General features: G+C 41.3%; 1 protein-coding gene across 3 annotated transcripts; it reads left to right on the top strand.

The window, feature by feature from the left end:
* Positions 1 to 225: 225 nt before the first annotated feature.
* usp15 (ubiquitin specific peptidase 15) lies at positions 226 to 22,704 on the top strand. Of its 3 annotated transcripts, XM_014985000.2 has the most exons (22): positions 226 to 448; positions 1,064 to 1,191; positions 2,605 to 2,735; positions 4,747 to 4,873; positions 6,239 to 6,384; positions 7,255 to 7,316; positions 7,705 to 7,794; positions 10,890 to 11,040; positions 11,117 to 11,290; positions 11,434 to 11,592; positions 12,410 to 12,634; positions 12,718 to 12,801; positions 13,956 to 14,050; positions 14,189 to 14,377; positions 14,462 to 14,580; positions 15,255 to 15,536; positions 15,613 to 15,683; positions 16,417 to 16,532; positions 17,627 to 17,776; positions 17,932 to 18,035; positions 18,921 to 19,009; positions 19,816 to 22,704. In XM_014985000.2, the coding sequence occupies exons 1-22, from the start codon at positions 360 to 362 to the stop codon at positions 20,134 to 20,136; spliced, it is 3,102 nt and encodes a 1,033-aa protein (XP_014840486.2). In that variant the 5' UTR covers positions 226 to 359; the 3' UTR covers positions 20,137 to 22,704. The 3 variants fall into 3 exon arrangements, with proteins under 3 accessions (XP_014840486.2, XP_014840488.2, XP_014840491.2); XM_014985002.2 differs by lacking the exon at positions 7,705 to 7,794 and having other exon boundaries at positions 228 to 448; XM_014985005.2 differs by lacking the exons at positions 226 to 448; positions 1,064 to 1,191; positions 2,605 to 2,735; ... (2 more) ...; positions 7,255 to 7,316; positions 7,705 to 7,794 and adding an exon at positions 7,862 to 10,197.
* The last annotated feature ends 394 nt before the right edge of the window (positions 22,705 to 23,098 follow it).

The following is a 23,098-nucleotide window of genomic DNA, read 5'->3' on the forward strand; positions in this document are numbered from 1 at the left end:
TTAAATAATTGAGGACAGGACAAACAGCATTTTGCTGCTGTTCTTAAATATTTTGTGCAGCGTTTTTAGTGTTAGTTGTACTCCTGCTTGCACCCCCCGTCAATGGCATGTGACCTTAACGTAATTTTGACAGCAATGAATTGTATTATCGGGTTTACATTTATATGACACAATTGCTTGCCATAATGATAGAGCAGTTTTCAATCAATGTTCTAGAATATTTACACCACTGGGTATCCCGTGTTCTCGCTTTTGTCCGCTGAGCTCACGGATTGGCTGTTGCCGGAGCGTCTCCCCGTACGTGCCTCAGTGACGCCCCACGCTTTCCCTACCATGCGACGCGTCATGTCCGAGGAAAGATGGCGGAAGGCGGAGCGGCTGATCTGGATACCCAGAGAGGAGAGATCGCGGCGCTGCTGAAAACACAGTTACGGAAGGGAGACACTTGGTAAGACTTGAGTTAAATCGCATTCGGTGTTGCTGCGTGGCCGCCTGCAGGCCCGGCTGGGGCTGACAACGCCTCGAAGGGTATGAGAAAGCCAACGGGCCGTGTTGACAGTGAGCTGAATCCAAGGGAGCTAACGGGAGCCTGGCTGGTACACTTAAATGAAGAACGACTAAACTCACACATAACTATTAAATGACGGACCTGTGTTGTCATATTAAACACTGAAAAAACACCCGTTTGTCTTATTTTGACTAATACGTTCTCGTACAGTTTAGAGCCGGTTGCTTTTCTCCGGCTAAGTAAAAAGCTAATAGCTAATTGGTTAGCAACCGTCGTTCCGAGTGGTTTTCCAGTCAGAGGGTTCCTCAGACGACTTTAGCAGGGCGGAGTCGGAAAACAAGCACCTGTCAAAGTGTCGAAGCCAGCTGGCCAGGCTTGCAGCAACCTGAACTCAGACCTGTGTCAATAAAGCTGCTGCTACAGTTTTTAAGCCTCTTAAGGAGGCTTTTCTTTTTCTTTCTTTTTTTTTTCTTTTTTTTTTTGGTATGGCAAAAACAGGAAACTTTCGACGCAATTTCGGTCACCTTATAACAGTGGATTCTGCTTTCTATCCAGGTATCTTGTGGATAGTCGGTGGTTCAAACAGTGGAAGAAATATGTGGGATTCGATAGCTGGGATAAGTACCAGATGGGAGATCAGAATGTCTACCCAGGACCGGTGGACAACTCAGGTCTCCTCAAAGGTAAGACACTCCGATTGCTCTCTAAAAGCTGCAACGTAAGAGTATTTTCTGGTCGATCCTGATTTCGGGGTTTCCTTGAGGCCTGAGGTGCCATCTCCATATTTGACTGATTAAATTTCATTTAAAGGTGCATAATAATAGATGTGCCTTATTGTAATAATTAAAACCTGCATCAGTATAGGAAGTACATGCTGTTGACTTACGTGTTTAAGAACAGTGGGAGTTTATAGTTAAATTTTTTTTGAATATGGAACACTAAATTTCTAAAAAATAAATAAATTCCTGTTTCAACCTGTTGATAACTAGTAGGGATCACGGTAAAATCATCAATATTAATCTGCACCCGATTGATTGGTATACAAGAACAACAATGAGAATATTTTCTTCCTTTACTCCTTGCTGTGAATTGATCATTCGTGTTAGTGTCAGAGGCAACTTTCTGTGTGTGAGGGATGAGTTACCTATAAATCAGGGTTTGCTGATATTTAAAACGTACAATACGATTAGAGAGTGTTTTCAGCTGTCCATAGCAATGTATATTAGCTATTAGGATGGGGAGAGTAAACAGGAGTGTGTCCCCATAGCAACGCTTCCCAAATCAGTGACAGATAGCCGAGTGACCTCGACTATCACTATTTGGATTAGGTGAACATTGCTCCAAACACTTAAACAGGCTATATCAACAAGCACAACTGATCTATTTATATTCTTAATGAATATACCATTTGTCTTATTAAATCAATTTGGTGAACATTTTGCATTAGCATCATGTTATTTTTACATTTAAGAGACTGTAAATCCTTACCTGAGATTCACACATCCCTGCAAAACATTTCCCCGATGTGACATGTTCCATGGCAGAATGAGGCTGAACACTCAGAAGGACAAAACACTATTCACTATTCCTGTTACCTGTTGGAATTCTTACTTCCTCTCAAGGTCTGACTGTTTTATTTATTTTTTTAACAAAACCGTCAGACCAAGCGTGTTTTGGCAAAAGTGATTTTCTTTTTAAATAGCTCCTTTCGTCTCTGTGCTTCCTGCTGCTTCATTTTAAAGTCAGAGAAGGGCTAACTTGGAATATTCTTCCTTCAGTCACCATTTCCTCACCAAAGAGGGTTGTCGTCAGCGCGACTTGGTATCTCTTTGGTGCAGCGCCTTCTCTTATCTTATAGCCGATTTCTCGTTGCATCTCGACTTTTTGATATTTTGACTGTTAAAATAAAACCCTGCAGCCAGTGTCATCATTCTGGAAATGCAGAGAACATTGTCTGAGTCTTTAGAGTAGCCTTTTGAGTGGTGGGTTCATAGAAAGCTCTCCAGCACGCCCTCTTTTCTTTGCTTTGTTTCGCTGGATCTGTGATATAAGGGTCCCCCACTAAATGCGCTGTCTGCCTGCTTGTTCCTCGCTAGATGGGGACGTGCTGGCAATCAAGGAGCACCTCATCGACGAGCTCGACTACATCCTGGTCCCAACGGAGGGCTGGAACAAGCTCGTCAGCTGGTACGGGCTGACAGAAGGCCAGGAGCCAATCGCACGCAAGGTAGACTTTCTGTCTGTCGCCTGAAAGCCATGAAGGCTTGTGTGGTTCAGGAAAAAAAAGATGCTTTCCAGCACAAAGTGCAGTATTTGTTTTAGCAGGCTGTTAAAATGTTTTTAGTCCTTCCTCCTTCAGTTTATTCTTTTGGAAGTATGCTGACCTCATTCGTTTTGTTCTGTGTTGATTTCATCAAAATGGGATCGTACTAGAAGACTATGTGATGTATACTTGGTACAGTGTTTAGAGGTGCTGAAGTTTTGCTTCCCACCTGGGTGTAAAAATAATTCACTAGCTGAAAACACCAGAGTGTGTTAAAAAAAAAATGTTATGAACTTGTGCTTTAATGTGGGTTGTAAAGTCTCAGGTGATTATGTTAACTCTCTGGAGCCACTTTTCATCCAAGTCGTAAATTTAGACTATAATGATATTGAAAGTGTTCAACTTGAAACTTGTAGAGCCAAAGTTTGGTTTAAAGTTTAACGTAGTCAGTTTTTAAACATACACTCCTCTAATGTATTTATTTTCCGCCAACTCTTTAGTAATATATATATTTTTTAATGCATTATTACAATAAAACAACAACGAAGAGACGAAACAAACCCTCTATTTCTACTTATGTAGATTTGTGTTGATGACATCACAAGAGGCACTAAAGTGAGTCATCTAGTATTTGTAAACATTATAGACAGAATATAAGTACACTCATTTTATTTTAGAAGTTAAAAAAAAAAATCCGACATTAGATTGGTTGTAAATGATGGTTTTTGCACAAATCTTTACATCTGTCTGGAGCTGTATGAGCGACAGTCATTTCTATTCATTTCTGCTGTTAAATAGTCAGCTGTAACAAGCATGTGCAGCGTATTTGCTCATACGAATGGCATTCGGTAATGTTGGTGATAATTAGTATGTCCAGGGCTTCAGGAGGGAATGTAGAGGACCAAGTTGTTCCCTATAAATTTCGTTAATCATGGCATCGTTGCCCCCTCCCCGGATGAGGTCCTATCTGCCATCACCTCTCTCATGTATTTTTCTCTTTCATTCTCTCTCCCCTGTCCATTGACCCTCCCCCTTTTCCCATGTATGCCATGGCTCATATCGGGTGGCCGCAGGGTTTCTATTTTCAGGCAACGGTTCTGGGTGACAGAAACGCTACATGGAGCGCGCTACAAGACACAACATGCAGGAGGTTCATCATTAGGTTTTTTTTTCTCTCTCTCTCTCTCTCTTGGTCTCTCTCTCTGATTTTGTTTGGTTTGTGTTCCTGCGTTGTGAGCTGAAGGCAGCATAAGTGGGTGACAAAGTCTCGGGAGGGCCGTGGTCAGAGGTTTGGCTCTGCGGTCCGTTACGCAGTCCTGACCGCCAACGCCGGCGGAGAGCTGCTGCGTCCTTGTTGTTCTTTTTTGAAGTGGAGGAATGCCAGCCGAGGTCACACTGAGAGAACGCTTTCAAGAGGAGTGCAAGAAGAGGCATAACCACTTCGAGGGGATGGGGGGATTGAGAAAAGGAGGGTGAGACGAGTTGTTTCAGCCGGAGTCCGGCTAGAAGTTCGGCCGATCCAAACTCCCAGACGTACAGCGGTTGCACCCCGATTCGGTCCGCTAAAATGCCTCTGGGTTTGTGGAGAGAACCCAAGCTGCGTGTCGCCGGCCCCAGTGACATTTGTGAACTTAGTACTCCGTGTGTTTATGCATGTGTGTGTTAGAGAGGGGGCTCAGCGGTGAAATAAATAGGCTGGGACTCCTCAGCTGTTTCCGCGAGGTACAGCTAAATTAAGCATTCGACTCTGATTCTGTCATAGCACTTGATAGGTTTCAACCAGGGCAGCAGATTTTGCTTCATTGTGCAAGACGAGCTACTTGAGAGACAAAAACAACTTATCTGTGTTCAGTTTAGTGGAGAAATCCTTGTACATAACCCAGCGGTCTATATAGGAACAAATAAGACGCTGGAAAAGAAGAAAAAGTTTCCAGTCTTCTGGATGTAATCATGTTTGTGTTTTGTTTGTTTGCAGGTGGTGGAACAGGGTATGTTCGTGAAGCACTGCAAGGTGGAGGTGTACCTGACAGAGCTGAAGCTTTGTGAAGACAGCAACATGGACAACATGATCACCAGACGTTTCAGTAAAGCCGACACGATAGGTATGCTTCAGGATCCTCCGGGTCACCTTTAAACTGAGTTTCAGCTTCTTTCAGTGCGTTTTCACAGCGCCTTGCAGAGATCTACCTACTGAACCTTTTGACGTTTTGTCTTCTTACCTCAGATTTCCGTGCATATTTTCAGTTATTTTGAAGTGGGAGGAATTTTTTTATTTTATTTATTTATTTATTTACAAATTGAAGTCATAGTAGTGTAACTTGTATTCCATCCTGAATGGTTTGCAGAACAGTTTTGAGGGTTCGTCTCCACCAGCTGAGCTTTGATTCCTCTTTGCAAAGCAGCTCAAAAGCTCAGTCAGATTATATGGAGAGCTTCGTTTCTTGACTGGCCACAGATTCTAATTGGATTTTAGTCTGGACTTTGACTAGGCCATTGAAATGTAAACACAGATTTGAACCCCTGCATTGTTGCCGTGGCTGACGTTTGGGGTCGTTTGACCAGCTTTCCTCAGTATAATGCTGCCACCACCATGTTTTACAATGCAAATGTTTGGGCTGTTGTCAGTTTTGACAAACTATGCATGATTCAAAGGGTATGAATACTTCTGCAAGCTGCTATTTATGTTCCAACACGTTTTTTTTGTTTTGTTTTTTTTTTTTTTCAGTTGCGCTCCATATGCCTGATTGTAATTTATTCACATCTGGGCTTTGACAGAGCCGTTTCAGCAGATAGATATACTTTTATCTATGTTATTTTGTTGTTGTTTTCTTTTTTGTTGTTGTTTTGTTTCTTTTTCAAACCAAAGTCATCTGAAAATGGTGGTCAGATTTTTTTTTTTTTTTTTTTACATTTTCAGAACTGATCAGTTTGAAACAGTCCCAGTAGTTATCCTGTCTGGAGGATCAATCACTTTGCTCAGGGTTAAATTGTTAAAGAAGCGACGGTGGCGATCCTCGGTGTTTCTGCTGAAACCGATCTTAACCTATTCTGATTTAAAACCATCTGCTTTTTTGATATTTATTATTTATATGTGCACATTTTTGAAAATGTTTTTGAATCATCAGTTGACAAAGCAGGTGCAAAATGACCAGAATATACTGGAAGTTTCTCGTGTTTTTTATTTATTAAAAAGAAAAATAATATTTCATATGTTTAGGTAGTTTGTTAAGCTACAAAATGCAACTAGTTTCTCATTACAGAAACGTAGTTTTGCTCTAAAGCGGTTGAATTTTGGAGTTCTTTCTAGGGGGGTCATGTGTGGATACTAAATTATCTTTTTTAAAAATGCTCTTCTAGATAACAAGACTTTGAATTATGGCGATAAGCAACATTCTAGTGGTCAAATAAGCACTTTAACAGGGTTTAAATGGGATACTTTTACATCATAAACTGTTGTGATGTTGCAGACATGATAGAGAAGGAAATGCGGAAACTGTTCAGCATCCCTGACGAGAAGGAGACCAGGCTGTGGAACAGGTACATGAGCAACACCTTCGAGCCGCTCAACAAGCCTGACAGCACCATCCAAGACGCCGGCCTCTATCAAGGGCAGGTAGGAGCTTCTCCACTGTTCCAGAGACAGGGGACGTGCTGGTCCACCTTTTTCACTTCCGATACCGATATGTGAGGTTTAGTATCGGTTGATACCGATCCGATACAGAGAAACAGTGCTGAATTGACTGAAAACCTATCTTTTTCTTTTAAATAAAGACATAAATGTGCTCAATTACAAATATATTTGGTAACTCATCACCAGTACAGCACATTTAAATACACAAGATTGGTCAGATGTGTAAAAACAATACGACTTTATCGTGTTCAGTCAGTGCAGTTATGAGCATAACGGCAAACATAAAGTAAATATACTGAAACTGACAAAAACAAAAGGTTGACTAATAGGGATTCTAAATTTGATGTAAAGAACATAATAAAGCACAGTTTGCTGTAGAAATGTTTTAAGATCATTTTACTGTTTTGTGGCGTTTACTAGAGGAATAAAGTCATTTTAATGTTTACAGGTAGACACATAGTTTGAATGAGCACTTTGTAGGTCTCAGATAAACTTAGTTTAACGTCAGAGTAGATTGGTCTGGAATACAAAAAGCAGTTTTTCAAATGATTACATGATTAAGAGATAAAAGCTTTGAAAACCAACCAAGCACTGTGTGCATTTTCACGTTTCTGATTTCTGCTTGAAATAATAAATCCTGCCCGGCAACAGTAAGAAGGCTAAAAAACAAAACAAAAAAAAAAAGGAAATCTGTGTGGAGTCCTATTATCATGGCACCATATATCTTCCTTTGCTTACAACCGATAGGCATCCTCAGCTTAACAGCAGATAGTTAAACATTTAGTACCTTCAAGCCAACAGATGGAGAACCTTTTCTCTTCTTCTTCTTCTTCTGTGGATCGTCTCACACAGGTGCTCGTAATAGAGCAGAAGAACGAGGACGGCACTTGGCCCCGAGGCTCCATGGCGTCCAAGTGAGTAAAGAATACAATTTTTTATTTATTTATTTTTTTTGTGAATATTCCACCTGAAACAGACTGCAGGTACCTGCACTGCGATGTGCAGATAACAGCAGATTAAGTGTTATTGAACGGCCCATTTGGAGCCGGTTCGAAGGATGGAAAAAAAAGGTTACATAATATAAAATGGCACCATCTCTCCTGTTTTGCGAAGCTTTCAGCTCTAAGCTGTTCATCTATTGCCACTGCACCAGCTTCCAAGTTTTCCTGCCTCCCTCTGCTTGACCTTTTGTTGCTGACATACCCCCTCTGCTTCCAATTCATTCCAGTTTAATTTGATTGAGGCGCGCACACCTTCTTTCTCTGCTCTAACTCATGATCTTATTCTTTTATCTTTTTGAAGGTCATCTGGCGCTTCCAATCTCTCTGCTTTGCCAAAGATCTCGCCTTCATCTCTCACAAACAATCATAACAACAGCTTCAACAGCAGGAAGTAAGGCATAGTTGCGGGTTGAATAGCTGGGAGGGGGTTTTGGGCGGGTGGGGTGTTTGGGTGTTGAATCTGCTCCGGCTCTCTATTCAGCCTTGCTGTAAAATCTCCGCTACAAAACGATGCCTAAACGTGACATTACAGAGTTGCATGAGGAATTTCAGAATGCTGTGAATCATAAAACTGGAGTAAAGTTGATGGAAGCAAAATAAGGGAGACTATACCCAAATATCTAAGCTAAATCTTCTGACGTGCAAGTTTTTGGTTGAGAATTTAGACACAGTTGGAGGCTCCAGTGAGACGATGATCACACACACACATTGGTGTTTGGCGTAGCTTGAGCCTGAATCTAAACTCGATCTAAGTTACTGTCTCTTTAAGAGTTTAAATCATTTAATCACATAAGTTAAGACAAGCTTTATCATTTTAACTGTGTTGATTAATATTTTTTTGAACTGCAATTTAGTTTATAGAGACTTCATGATTGATATTATTTATTGTTTTGGATTGTGTGTGGATTTTATTTCCGTTTTATTTCAGATATGTAAAGCAGATTTGGTTTCAGTGTGAAGCGTTCCTCACAAAACTACTGTTTGTTTTCCTTTGAGAGGGCCAACCTGCATTATTATGCCATTATTAATATATCATCACTTATTGCAGTTATTACCGGAGGAATTTTTTGTCTAGCAAAATTTGTTCTTGCGACAGGCATAACTCTACCAGCCTTTTGTAGAGTTGTGCCAAAACCAGAAAAGTTTCGCCACAAACAATTTGATTCGTTTAAGATGCATGTTTTGTTTTTCATTCCACGTCGGAAATAAAGAGAAGTTCAAGTGCTTTGTTATAAACTTTAAAATATTAAAATGTATTTCTGGCCAACATGGGTGTATGTAAACTTCTGACCTGCTTTGCAGATGAGTTGCGAATCAGCAGCCAAGAGGCTAAATGAGCTGTTTGCCAGAGCTTCTTGACCTTTGACCTGACTCATGTTAGATGTACTGCACATTTCAGGGCGTGTTTGTATCTGTGCTTCTGCTTGGCAGGTAGAAACTCATAAAAACCCTCAGAAGAGATCAATAGTGATAAACAGAGAAGGTTTTTGTTATGGTCCTTACTTAGACTGTGGCCATAAATCGTCCTGTTTCAGCTCTGCATTGTGTGCATCCGAAGCGGCACTTTTTTTTCTTTTTTTTTTTTTTTGTTCTGCTCGCCGTTAAAGACACAAACTGGATGACTTGGAGAAATCGGATCTTCTCTCTCAGCAGCTCTCCTATCCCTGATTCACTCCAGTCAGCGCTGTGGTTTCCTCTTAATTATGCATGCAGCCTCTATTTTTCATATCAAGCGCTCCCGTGCTGCGCGCTATCCGTCTCCCTGACTTTGCGGTCGTCCGCGCGGTCCTGCTCAAGTCCCGGCAGCAAGTTTCTCCCCCCCACCTCCCCACGCCGTCTCCACCCCCTCCCAACCTCCTCCTTTCGGTGTCTTTACCGCACCTTCTGCAGAGTCTCGCCGACCTTCAGCGTGCATTTCCATCCGCTCGGTCTTCTCATCGCCGGAGTTTGCTCCCGCATACTGATCAGGCAGTTGGGGGATTCGTTTAGCAGCCTTTTTTCTTTTTTTTTTCTTTTTAACTCGTCACGCAAACATGACAGAAACGGAAGGGATTTGCAAGGAAGGGTTGGACAGAGTGGGGGAACTGAATTGAAAAACCACCATCAGATTTTTTTCAGAGAGCAACATAGCAGACGAGAGTGAGACTGCAGCCTCAGCTGAATGCAGTGAATCAGCTGCTTCCCTCCTTGCTCATCTCGTTTCTCTTCTGTCAGCCCCTCGCTCCCTCCCCGCCTCCCTCCCTCTTCCTCTCTCCCGTACACCCCCGTGCTTCAGTAGCAGTCCTGAGCATCCTTGCTGCTGTTGCTGCTATAAATATCTGCGGGGACCCGTAGAGCAGCAGAAGGGAGGAGCGGTGGACAGGACAGAGCCAGGAAGATCCGAGGGTACAGAGGACAACAAGACAAGGGCATGCGCGCAGAAAACGGAAGACTCCATCAGTTCACGGGAATAACATCAACATTTGGAGTCGACAGCAGAAGGAAGTAGCAGGACTTTACCTTCCCATGGTTATAAAAAGCTCGACTCGAGACGTTTTTCTTTATTTCTCTTTTGGACTCGAGCCGATTTGTCTCCATGCTGACATGTGGGCCGGCACGGGCTGGGGAGGGGCTGAGATGTCATGCTCCTGTGTTGCTGGTGGTGCCTGAGGTCTGAGGCGGTGGAGCTGGACAGCCGGAGGGTGGACCACCGCGTTCTAACCTGCGAAGCCCCGACATCCACCACCATCACGACAGCGTCGTTCGGTCAATGGGAGCCGGAGACGTCTCACGTTGCGCTGCCCGCCTCCCAGAGGTCTGCTGATCGCTGCGGTTTAAAGGCTCTGCTTGAAAGTTTTACTTTTTTTGTTGTTGTTGCGTACTTTCAAGGAAGCCAGTAGGACAGGACGTCCTCATAAAAATGGCAAACGCTGCAGTACTAAAAGTAACATTTTATTTTTTCTTAATGAACTAAAATAGTGAATATTTTCGTATTTGTGGTGTTCAATGTAATTAATTGGCATAATATGTGATAGGAAAACGTTGCAAGGCATTACGTTTTTTAGAAAAAGAGAGGAAAATCTGAAAAGTGTGGCATGCATTTATATCCGGTAAAACCTCCATGTGTTTCCAGATGTGCTTATACCAGCCTCTCACAAAGGTTTTCAACCAGATACACTTTGACTAGGCCATTCTGACACATGAATATGCTTTGATAAACAATTTCAAGGCTTTCTTCTGGGATTACCCACCTTCCTCTCAAAAGCATCCCCACAGCATGGTACTGCCATTACCTTTTTGGTAGCACTATTAAGTTTTATTTTATTGATAGTGAAAGGGTCTGAATCCTGAAGCAGTACGTAGAATTTTTTGGTTTTTAACATGGGAAAAAATGCAAAAAATGTTCAAGGGGTTTAAACGATCAGGAAAGTCGCTAAGTTGAACAGCAGTTTTTAAACGTCTCCTGAACGTCGTGTGATTCGTATCTGCATGTTTTTTACTCTGCAGTGTTAAGAACTCCAGCTACAGTCTGCCCTCCTCGTACCCAACCTACAGCAACAGCTATGACTACTCGGAACAGAACCGGCACAGTGAGCGCTCGGGCCTCTGTGGGCTCTCCAATCTGGGAAACACCTGCTTCATGAACTCTGCAGTGCAGGTATCGGCCATCGGTCGCCTCTCACAGCCACGTCTTTGTCCGGAGTTTCTCATTTCCTGCTCCTTCCTTCTCGCAGTGTTTAAGCAATATCACCCCTCTGACGGAGTACTTCCTCAAAGACAAGTACCGAGACGAGCTGAACGAAGACAACCCCCTGGGCATGAAGGGGGAGATCGCCAGAGCCTATGCTGAGCTCATCAAGCAGCTGTGGTCGGGCAAATACAGCTACGTCACCCCGAGACCCTTCAAGGTAAGAGCCGCTTTGAGATGGCTGGCTCTCTTAGCGTCTCTGGTGTTCATACAGCATTCGTATTAGCAAGTGAAAACTGACCAAACCCAGAGCAAAGAGCAAAATTATTTTAGTCTAGAAGTTACTCTTTGTTTCTTTTTCAGACCCAAGTGGGGCGCTTTGCCCCGCAGTTCTCAGGCTACCAGCAGCAGGACTCCCACGAGCTCCTGGCCTTCCTCCTGGACGGCCTTCACGAGGACCTGAACCGCATCCGGAAGAAACCCTACATCCAGCTCAAGGACGCCAACGGACGGCCGGACAAGGTCGGATTTCGCAAACGCTGCATCTTCCCAAATCTTTGATGCAGACAATTAATCGACCTACGATCTACCAACGTCTGCTTAGACCTTGTTTGGCTACCACCTCATAATTTGGCCACCATCCAGCAGAGGGCGCCGCTGGTCACACTTAAAACAGGAAAGAGAAAACGCTCCAAACAGAGTCTGGTGTTGGATGCAGAATCACTTTGTGTGGTTCTGTTTTGAAATATAAACCATGCAGAATGACGGAGCTGCGTTCAACGCCTCACTCAAAAATTACTGATGTGCTACGAAGGCGAAAATAATGTCAGAAAAGTGGAGGGCATAACTGAGAAAAATTGTAACATGATGGAGCGGAAAAAAAACATGCCAATTATTATGTCTGATTTTTAATGCTGTTGTGAGTTAACGAACTTCATGGAGTGAAGTTTTAACATTCCTTCAAGAGCAACCATGGGCTACTTCTATATGAAAATTTCTCTCTTAATGGGGAATAAAGCAGTTCTTGTCTTTTATTTTTCTATTTAGCAACCCAATAGGTTTCTGTTTTGTAATATTTCATTAATAGGTCTAAGTTTAATAACGCAAGAAAACCACAATTTTCAGTTTATTTGGTAGGCTGACGAAATATTAAAGTTAAGTGGTGTTTTTTTTATATTATTATTTAACACAGGTTTTTACGAAAATAACTGCTTACCAATTAATCATTGGTCGACCGATAAGCTCCACTGACTTCAGATTAAAAGACCAATCGGTAAATCTTGTATCCCTAATTCTGATTTTTAGAGGAATATCCTCATATTCCGGCTTAAAATTCCAGGTGGTGGCCGAGGAAGCGTGGGAGAACCACATCAAGAGGAACGACTCCATCATCGTGGACATCTTCCACGGTCTCTTCAAGTCGACTCTGGTTTGTCCCGTGTGCGCCAAGGTCTCCGTGACCTTTGACCCCTTCTGCTATTTGACCCTGCCGCTTCCCATGAAGAAAGAGCGGACTCTGGAGGTGTACCTCGTCAGACTGGACCCAGTTGCTAAACCTACGCAGGTAGCAGAACACAGACGCTGAACGCCGCGTCGTGACGCCACGCAGCGATGCGGAGCTCTGAGCCCGTGCCTCTTGCTTTTCAGTACAAGCTGACCGTGCCAAAGGTGGGCTACATCTCTGACCTCTGTACCTCCCTCTCCAGCCTGTCTGGCGTGCCTGCTGAGAAGGTATGGACGTCGTTGTCGGCTGTTTTCTGAGCAGTTAAAACGTGGTAAATGTCATCTTTACCCTCATTAATAAATCAATCAATAATCTGTAATCAATCCGACTTGGGAAGCGTCACAAACATCAATTAATCAGACTTTTTTATCCAATTAATTGATAAAAGTCCAATCGAAGTAATTTTTTTGTTAAAAAAAAAAACCATTGGCAATATTCTGCAGATATTTTTGTCTGTTTTTATGTGGTATTAGAAATACGGAAATTATTTGTTGCTTTGCAAAAGAAAGTAAACATTTGATGAATATGTAATAACAGCATTCCTTTACTGAACACTTGATGCATCTGCAGCTAAAAAATACATCCAACATGTGAAAAGCTCAGCCTTTTCTACTTGACTTACCATCAATGCAGCATAGAGCTATTTGTTGATTTTTTTTTTAATTAACTGAATAGAAAAGGGTGCTTAATAAGAGATTTTTTTTTACAGTATTTGAACCGAGTGAAGCAAAAACTAGGCCACTTGAGGTGTAACAGGTTGAATGTATATATTCTTTGTACAGTTTAGTCTTAGTTGCTGCTCTGGGTTTGTTGTTTCTGCAGCAAGTTGTGTTTCTTTGAGTCTGTTTGCTCCAGTACTCAATTTTACTCAATTCCTAAATTAGTTGACAATTATTTCGATAATCAATTCATCATGATTAATACGATTAATCGTTCCAGCTCTAATCTTTTTCTTGTAGATGGCAAGAAAGGATGAGGAGTAAAAAGTAAAACCATTTGTTCAACTCTGTCGCTCAACCCACCAATACTTTTTCCATTTAAAGATGCAAAACAGATTTGTACAAATTTTACTGTCTGGGCTACTTCTAGCTAAAAATTAGAAATAAAATTGACAGGATAGCCTCAGTTGTTTTAACCACTTTACGTTTTGCTGACGTCCCTTATCTGAAGATGTATATTTAATGAACGTAACAGTGGCAGTAATCACTTGTATCGACTCGGTGCAGCGTCAGTCACACAACATGCTAATTTCAAGACGAGTTTGAGTGTTAAAGTTTCGGAAGTGTTAGCTTCAAAAATCATTTGAATGAAATAAAACCAGGAGTTTTAAATGTCTACATGCTCTCGATCATGTTGCTATTTTTGTGTTTTTGTCCCTCAGATGATTGTAACCGACATCTACAACCACCGCTTCCACCGGATCTTTGCCACTAACGAAAACCTCAGCAGCATCATGGAGCGGGACGATATTTACGTGTTAGTGTCGAGTTAACAAACTATTCATGTTGCCAACCTTTCATTGTTCTTTTTTTTTTTTTTTTTTTTTTTTTTTTTATAATACAGCTTTAAAACATTGACTGTGTGTAATTTGAAGACCTCCTCTCCTCCCCGTAGCTTCGAGGTTGCGGTGAACAGAGTAGAAGACGCCGATCACGTAGTGATCCCCGTGCACTTGAGGGAAAAATACAAACAGTCGGGCTACAACCACACCAGCACGCCGCTGTTCGGTCTGCCCTTCCTCATTGCCGTCCCGAGAACACTAAGCGAAGACAAACTCTACAACATGCTCCTCTCTCGTCTCTGGTAGGTTTTTCAGATGAACGACCGCACGCGATAATCAGGATGAGACCCAAATGATTGCAACCCCATCCGCTTCTCTGCTTGCAGCCGGTTTGTTCGGTCTCCCGTAGAGGAAGACGAGGAGGACAGCGAAGAGACGCAACCGCCCACGCAACACACTATCAACGGAAATGCCACTAACGGCCTGCTAGAGGAGGGCTCGCCAAGTGAGTTTATCTGTATTGCGCATTTCAACAAGGAGGCAGTTCAGCGTACTTTACATCATGAAAACATCATTCAGCCATCAGTTATGAAACGAGCAATAAATATGACCTTTTATCGAATCCCATCATCAGGCAAGTTCATATCAAATATGTTAGTCAATGTTCTACTTACTGCTAATCAAAGGCAGGTTTTTAGTGTTGATTTAAGGGAACTCAGTGTTTCAGCTGTTTCACAGTTTTCTGGGATTCCAGATTTGAGATGCATAGAAGCTGAATGCTGCTTCTCCTTGTTTGGTTCTGGGGCTGCAGAGCAGAACCAGAAACCTGAGAGGTCTGGAAGGTCGATACAACGACAGCTGCTACGCTGTTCAGTGATTTATAAACTAACATAAATATTTCAAAGTCTATTCCCTGAGCTACAGGCAGCCAGGATAAGGATTTAAGAAGTGGGGTGATGTGCTCTACCTTCCTGGATTTGTTATTCAAGTCATAGAAGGCCGACTTTGTAACCATCTGTATGTAACTCTGAAGGTTCAGGTCTAAGTCCATCACGACACCTAGATTTTGGGTCTAATCACCAGTTTCTAACTGTAATACCTGAAGCTTTGTGGTCCAAAGATAATAACTTCAGTTTTGTGTCGGTTCAAACTGATCTAAAATGTTGTCCCGCTTTCCAGGCGAGATGGAGACAGACGAGCAGGACGACGAGTCGAGCCAGGATCAGGAGCTGCCGTCTGAGAACGAGAACAGCCAGTCGGAAGATTCTGTGGGAGGCGACAACGAGCTGGAGAACGGCGTGGTCGCACCACAGCTCTCCACTAAGGGCCAGCAAACGGCCGGCCTCAACAGAAAGAGGCTTTTCACATTCCAGTTCAACAACATGGGCAAAACGGACTTCTCGCTCATCAAGGAGGACTCCAAGCTGATCCGCTTTGACGAAGGGCATCTCAGACTGAGCGGTAGGAAACGGCCCGGAGTTTATTTGAGAGACTTTCTTGATGACATCTGTTTTTTTACATCTTCATCTGTTTTCAGACCGCTCGTACTTGTCTTTGGACTGGGAACCAGACATCAAGAAAAAGTATTTTGACGAGACTGTTGTTGAGGTAAAGTTTTTTTATTTTTATTTTTTTAAGCTCAATCAAAATGAAAACGTAAAAGTATTTTTGTCTAGTTTCTCTTGCAATTATTGTAAAACACTTGAAATTAGGCAAAACTAACTTACAAGTACCGTTTCAGCAAGATATTGGAGCTTGTTTTAAGTCAATAATTCCTTGATTATCACGATTAACACAATTAATCGTCACAGCCCTTATCAATATTAATGAGTTATCGACCTAAACAAGCTCCTATGCTGCAAAGGAGTTTGTTTGAAGTGTGCTAAGATACTTGTAATAGAAAGTAGATTTAAAAAAAACTTTGTAGGATTTTGTGTTTTAGCAGCGTGAAGACAGTTTGTACTTTGAAGGCCTTAAAGAAACATGCAAACCAGCTTTTCTAACCAGCGTGTGCTGACTTGTCGTCACATCTCTCTACTCCATCAGCCACCTACGGTGCAGGCAAATTAAATTTAAAGCCCAGTGCGCAGAGTGTCTTATGTAATCAGAATCGGTTCCTCCAGCGGCGCGTAGCTAACGCGCAAGCTGTCTTCAGCTTTCTGTTGCTGTTCAGGCTGACTCCAGCAGTACTGGCTGATTTAACGCTTGATGCATCTTCATATCATCTCTTTAGATGTATTAACAGGTTTCAGTGGAAGGAGAATGTAGTGCGGATGTTTCCCTAGTGCTAAATCTGTATGTAAACCTGACTGCTTATGATTGTAATCCTGGATCTGTGCAGGACTATGACAAGCACGAGAGCATGGAGTACAAGCCGCAGAAGAAAGCCTTCTTCAAGTTGAAGGACTGCATCGAGCTTTTCACTACTAAGGAGAAACTGGGAGCAGAGGATCCCTGGTGAGAAGCGAAACCATGAAACTGATCACTTGGAAAACAACTTGAATTTTACATTGTTTGCAGTTGGCTTCGGCAGAGATTCAGGAGTAAACATGAACATCTCATTTTCTGTTTACTAGTTTCTACCTAATTTCATACAAGTAAACAAACCACATTGTATTCATCAACTTAACCATTGGCCTTTTTTATTTCAGGTATTTTTGATGATTAGTGGAAATGTAAAATTATGATTTTCAGCTTTGTTGCACATTATTTGCTGAAGATTTTTGTGTTGCATCCTATTTCCATTAATTGTGGTTCTGGCCTGTGGACAAACTATGACAAATGGGTGAAAAATGACTGAAAACCGAAGAGACTTCATGCTGGTAGATGATATTTTTGGAGTCTCCAAAGCACATTTCTACAGGCAGAGGATTGAAAATCATTTTAAGTCAATGTTCGGTTCTACCCAGAACTCCTCAAGTAGCACAGCTTTCGCTTTATCCAGTTCAGATTTATTAAAGGAATGCTATCTTATTGCATTTTAGGAAAGAAAATGTTTTTATTTAAAACATTTTTTTTTTTTTTGTGTATTTTAATGTATTTAGGCTTATGTGTTGTCTGTAGAATGTGCCTATTTTTATCCTCTTAATTGTCAGAATAATTCATTAATTGATTACTAACATGATTTAGTTGCACCCCTACTTATAATACATCTTTTTGGGACCAACATGGAGCACATCACGCTTTAAACCTGCTGATCTGAAGACGTAACTTTTAAAGCACTATAGTTTGCATAAGTAAAATGCTTATTTATTTATTTTTGGATAGGGCACCATAACTGGTTCTAGTCCAGGGGCCATTATCCTTCTAAATCCAGCTCTGCCCAACACATTACAAGTGCCAAGGTGAAGAGAAAATCCCTTGTAGGTGATCATAATGTTATGCCTGATAATTTGCATACTGTAAAAAAAAAACATGAATACCAATCTCTGAATGAAAAAACAAGCCAGCGACAAATTATCATTCATCTTTACATGGACCCATTTTTTTGCACTTCTGTGTTTCCGTAACAGTCCAGAAACCTCTTGGTGACCTGTGTCCCGATGTTACAGGTACTGTCCAAACTGCAAGCAGCATCAGCAGGCCACCAAGAAGCTGGACTTGTGGTCTCTGCCGCCTGTCCTGGTGGTCCATCTGAAGCGCTTCTCTTACAGCCGCTACATGAGGGACAAGCTGGACTCGCTGGTCGACTTCCCACTCAGGTACACACACACACATACACACACACATACATCTAGTGCTGCACCTGTTTAATATGATACTATTTCTAGATGATGTTTCTTTTTGTTTTTGCTGACATGTATTCCCTTGTCAGTCACTGGTTGAAACTGTTTGTTTGCTGGTTTTGTATTTTCAGAGATCTGGACATGTCAGAGTTCCTGATCAACCCCAACGCCGGGCCCTGTCGCTATGACCTCATCGCTGTGTCCAACCACTATGGCGGGATGGGAGGCGGCCATTGTAAGACTTTTACCCAGTTTGAATTCCTTTACATTAATTATATAATTCTTTTTTCTTTTCTTTTCTTTTTTTTTTTTTACCATTTGAAATTTACAGATTTCCAGTTTATTATATAACATAACTCACTTTTTTGATGACCACTTGGAGATGTTTGTGCCAATTTAGGCATTTCCTAGACATAAACTATAAAAAATAAAAATTAAAAATCTGATTACTGCCAGATTAAACATGATGAAAATATTGGTTTATGAACACAATAATTTATGTTTAATTTAATGGATTGTTTTATTAAAAACTCTTGAAATGTTCTCCACTTGAAAGTGTTTAGAATATGTTTACTTCTTAAATTAAACATATTAAAATGGAATTTAAAAAAAATTTAGTGAAAAAAAGTAAAAGTGGAAAAAATCTTAGTGCATTTAATAAGATCCAAACTGGGTGTAGAAAAATGAAAAGGTGGAGGTCTCGCTTCATTATCTGAAAGCAAAAAAAAAAGGAAAATCTGGGGAAAAAAAAAACATTTTCTATTTAAATTACCTTTTTTTTTTTTTTTCCATTTTGTGCCTCTCACAACTTGAGTCTTTGTTGAATTCATTGACCTGATGAATTCAACAAATAAATTAATTTAATAAATTAAATTATTTTTTAATTTAGTGAGATAAAAGCATTACAGAATAAAACATTTGTGGACAATCCAGTCCAGATTTTGTCGTATTGTAGATTTCAACAAGTTAAGAGTTTTTCCACATCCCAGAAAAATTAGGAAATCGCTCCTAACGGTGTTGTTTTGTATAATCTGGAAAATATAATGGATCAAACCGGGCAAACGTTTTAGTATCTAGTAATATTATTCCATTGTAATTTAAGATGAGCTTTTCTTCCCAGACACTGCGTATGCTAAGAACAAAGAAGATGGCAAGTGGTACAACTTTGATGACAGTAGTGTGTCTCCTGCCAGCGAAGACCAAATAGTGGTGAGTGTCCTTAGTCTCAGTTTCTTTCACATAAAAATGTGGACACAATTTACAGTTGAAACCTGATATTTTCGTACGCCTAATAAAAATCGTCCACCTTTTTTTCCCTTGAAGTTAAATTGGACCAAACGTCTATTGTTTTAGCTTATCTGATTTGAATTATTTCTATTTGCTAAATGCCAGAAAACTTAGCACAAACGTATTTTAGAGATTTTTTTTTTTCTAACTTTCTTAGTATGTTGTGTTTAATCATGTTATTTGAGCAGGAAGGTCATTTACCTGAACACGAGTTATTTGGATTGTTTCAATTATTGAATTATATGTATTATTCTTAAAGACACAGTGACTTATTGATATGTGTAGTTAAAATTAAAGATTACTAAAATTGGGGATTTTTGTAAAGGAAAAGTTTCACAACTTGCCTTGAAATGCTAGAAAAATGCTTTAATTTTACTGTGAACGTCAAAACATATGAAAATGGAAAGAAAATGGTAACACGTCGTCATCCACCTAAAGATAATCAATCAGAGAAGCAGCCAATTTGTGTTTCATGTCTTACCTCATTTCTGCCACTAGGTGTCACTTTGGTATTGGAGAAAACCTCTGCATACAGGCAGGAACTTTTTCACTGTAGAATATAATGTTGGTTATTTTTTACCGTAACACAACAAAAGGGGTCTTTTGTGCAAAAATGTTGCTATAGAAACTTCTTTTCTAGAAAAATCTTTTTTTTTTTTTTTTTTTTTTTTTTTTTTTTTACATATTGGGCATTGTTGTTACCTTTCCCCTGTTCTGTGTTTGTGTAGTCCAAAGCTGGCTATGTGTTGTTCTACCAGCGCCAGGACACTGTCAAAGGCACCGGCTACTTTGCTCTCGACCGCGAGGAGGAAGAGGAAGGTGAGGATGATGAGAACGAAGCGGAAGAGCTGGTAGAAAGAAGGACTGTCTCGTCTTCTCAGGGTGCCTGCGCCGCTGCGCAAAGCGACGAGGAGGACGAGCCAGTCCAGAACAAGAGCAGTAAAAAAGACCTCAACCAGGAGGAAGAAGAAGAAGAGGAAGAGGAGGAGGAAGAAGAAGAAGAGGAGGAACAGGTATCCAATCGAGACATTACCATGAAAACCAACTGAGGTAAATGCCTACAGAAACAAGCAGAGAGAGAGAGAGAGAGAAAGGGATCTGTCCATGAAAAAGCCATATGGACGCATGGCGTGGCAGCGGGCGCCGTCGCTCCTGCCCGACGGCGCGGACTGAGCCGCTGCCAGGACGACGACTGTTCGGCGGGGGGGCGGGGAGAGGAGCTGCCTTGGTACGCAACTCTAAGAAATCAGGACCCTCCTGTGGGTGAATCACTGTGTGTGTGTGTGTGTGTGTGTGTGTGTGTGTGCGTGTGCGTGTGTGTTTTTGAGCGAGTGTGTCGCCATTAAACATCTGCTGTGTGAACAGAACAAAGTGAGACCGATTACGACGCCTCCAGCAGGCGCCGCGCTCTGAATCTCCGCTTTTTTTTTTCTTTTTTTTTTATCATTTGAGCAGTGAATTGTTTTGCATATCCTATTAGTATTATTTCAATTTTGTAAATATTTTTAAAACACTGAATTGCGTTGAGTTGTCACGATGCGCTGAAACGTTTTTGAACTTGCACAAACACAACCTCTCCCATTTCCTGATAACGCCAGACAAACTGCAGCAGCTGCTTCCAGCGACCCGCCTTCGTGGTCTATAACCCAGGCTTTACGTCAACAAGCGATGCCCGTAGTTGTATTCCTCATCGTGATTGGCTGCTTTTTAACTCCAAAAATGTGTTAAGACATGACGCAGCCTGTGTTAGCCAATACTGTGCATTTTTCTGCAGTAGATATGTGCTAGAAAGAAAGTTCTACACTGCCAATCTTCTCGTCAATGTATCTATCTGAAGCTTTAGTCCTTTTCTGTATTCTCGTGTCTTCATCTTCAAGATGTGCCGGGACTGAGAACCAGAGACGCACCGATCACAATTTTTCGGCCAATTTCCAGATTTTTATTTTTTTTTCTAAAGCTTTAGCCTGCTTCGACGTGATTCTGGCTGAATTTAAATCTTTAAGATTCAGAATATTTCTTTCCTTCCATCCTGTCATGAGCAAACGCTAATTATTGAGCAGAGGTGACGTCACACCGTGTGTGAGAGCAGGCGCTTAAAACTGGGACGAAATGATTGCACGGTTGACATTTTATCGTCTTTAGCATTTTTATATTAGCAGTTAGCACGGCTAGCACTCCCTGTGTACTCCCTATAGATTGTGGATGTGTAACATTTCCATATAAAGCATGATCCGTTACATGGAGGATAGAAGCTCAAAAAGGTCAAACAAACGGACTTTGATCCTGTTATCTTGCTCTTTGTCACATCCGTTTGCTCCCTCCTAACTTTAAACGCCTAACACTACTAAAGAATAACTTCACGATGTGTTTACTGACCAAAAAAAAAGGTAAAATTTATTTTCTTTTGCTACTGACATCTAAAGAATCGGTGCTGATTAATCGTCCGATTCCTGCGTTCATCCATTTTCTCTCGCAGACATCCGATGCGTCATCCGTCGTTGAAATCACCTCGGCCTTAACTTCGAAATGTGAAACCAGTCGCCTTGTTGTTCGCACGACGACCCCCCTACCCCACTTCTCACGTCTAAAAAGTCGCGTGACGAATGTCCGTTCCATTCTTGCTTGCTGCCGTCTCATGTCCGCATCGCCGCGATGTCTTGTCTTTTTAATCCACAAGAGGGCCAGAATGTACCGTGAACTGAATGAACAAAGACCACACGTATGTGAATGATGCCTTTCGGTTTACAAATTTCCCCCCACATTTTTTTCCGGCCCTCTCTTATTCTTTCTGTTAACAGGTTCTCCGCCTTTGATGCTGGCTGTCTGAATTTCTGGGAAAACATTTCCGCTTGTATGTGTGTGTATGTGTGTGTGCGCTGCTTTGATTTGAAGCAGGGAAACGGCGGGGGGGGGGAATCAACTGAAAACAGTGGGGTGAGTCGGCCTAACGCACCTTTCGGCTTGTAGGACCATGATGCAGTGAAATTATATCGTGGCAGGATAATCGTCCATCCATGTGACTCGTTTTGAGGCCGTTCTTTGCGACGCGAGTGCTTTGTTGCAGACGACATCCACACACCTGTTCTTCCCTCAGAATAGAAGACCACGCCTTTACGAGCATCTTTGTGCTTCTGCTTCAACGGGCCGCCTCAGTTTTTTTTTTGTTTTTTTGTTTTTTTTTCCCCCTTTAGGACGACTCACCCCATCCGGACTGAGTGAGACGCGATCACTTCAATAGGCTTATATGATATTGTACAGAAGAGTTCACTCTGTGAGTGCACATTTGATAAAGTTTATTTATTTATATGTAAGCATTTAATAATGAACAGACAATATATTTAAAACCTTGGCAAGACCCGGAGAAGTCGGGGCATTCAGTTATACACTAGTTTGCAAAGTCTTGCCCAGGGAGGGAATATTTTTTTAAATAAAAGGATTTTTTTTTTTTCCCTGTTGTTTTTGGGACTTTTTTTTGTTTTGTAAAAATAATTCAGATGTTCTTGCATGATGATGTATGGGGGTTTCCAGGTTTGGCTGCACTTGAGTTCACTTGGGTTTACATTTGAATTGTGCATGTGTATTTATACACAATCTACAATAAAGTTGTGTAAAGCTTCTCATGTGTCTTGCATAAATGTATATTTACACGTACCAATCATTGGTGTGGATGCTGCATTCGTTTTGGGCTTTTATTGATTTATTTGTACATTTCATTTTCCAAGTTAAAGACAAGAATTGGATTCTCACAAGGTTATTCCACACAGGATCCAAATTACAAATGAAGACTTAAATAATATATTTGTGAGATTTGGGCATTTTGTAAGACTATTTGCCTCAATAAATGGAAAAGCTTCACTACAATGGAAGATAAACAGTTTTTCTCGGTTATCATTTTTGAACTAATTGAATTTATGCCAGAGCTCCAAAAATATATATATATATTTGCATTTGCAGAGTGGGATTGAGGAATTGTACGTTTAATGTGCAAGAAAAAGATATCCCCAGGTTAAG

This window comes from Poecilia mexicana, unplaced genomic scaffold (assembly GCF_051168715.1).
Source record: "Poecilia mexicana isolate PSO_F unplaced genomic scaffold, ASM5116871v1 scaffold_23, whole genome shotgun sequence".
NCBI lineage: Eukaryota > Metazoa > Chordata > Actinopteri > Cyprinodontiformes > Poeciliidae > Poecilia > Poecilia mexicana.

Bases quoted from the DNA above. Each gene is read 5' to 3' on its own strand.
- usp15 (XM_014985000.2), top strand. From the start codon at position 360: ATGGCGGAAGGCGGAGCGGCTGATCTGGATACCCAGAGAGGAGAGATC. The intron at 15,537-15,612 runs GTAGGAAACGGC...ATCTGTTTTCAG, and splicing joins AGGGCATCTCAGACTGAGCG to ACCGCTCGTACTTGTCTTTG. The intron at 16,533-17,626 runs GTGAGAAGCGAA...CCGATGTTACAG, and splicing joins CTGGGAGCAGAGGATCCCTG to GTACTGTCCAAACTGCAAGC.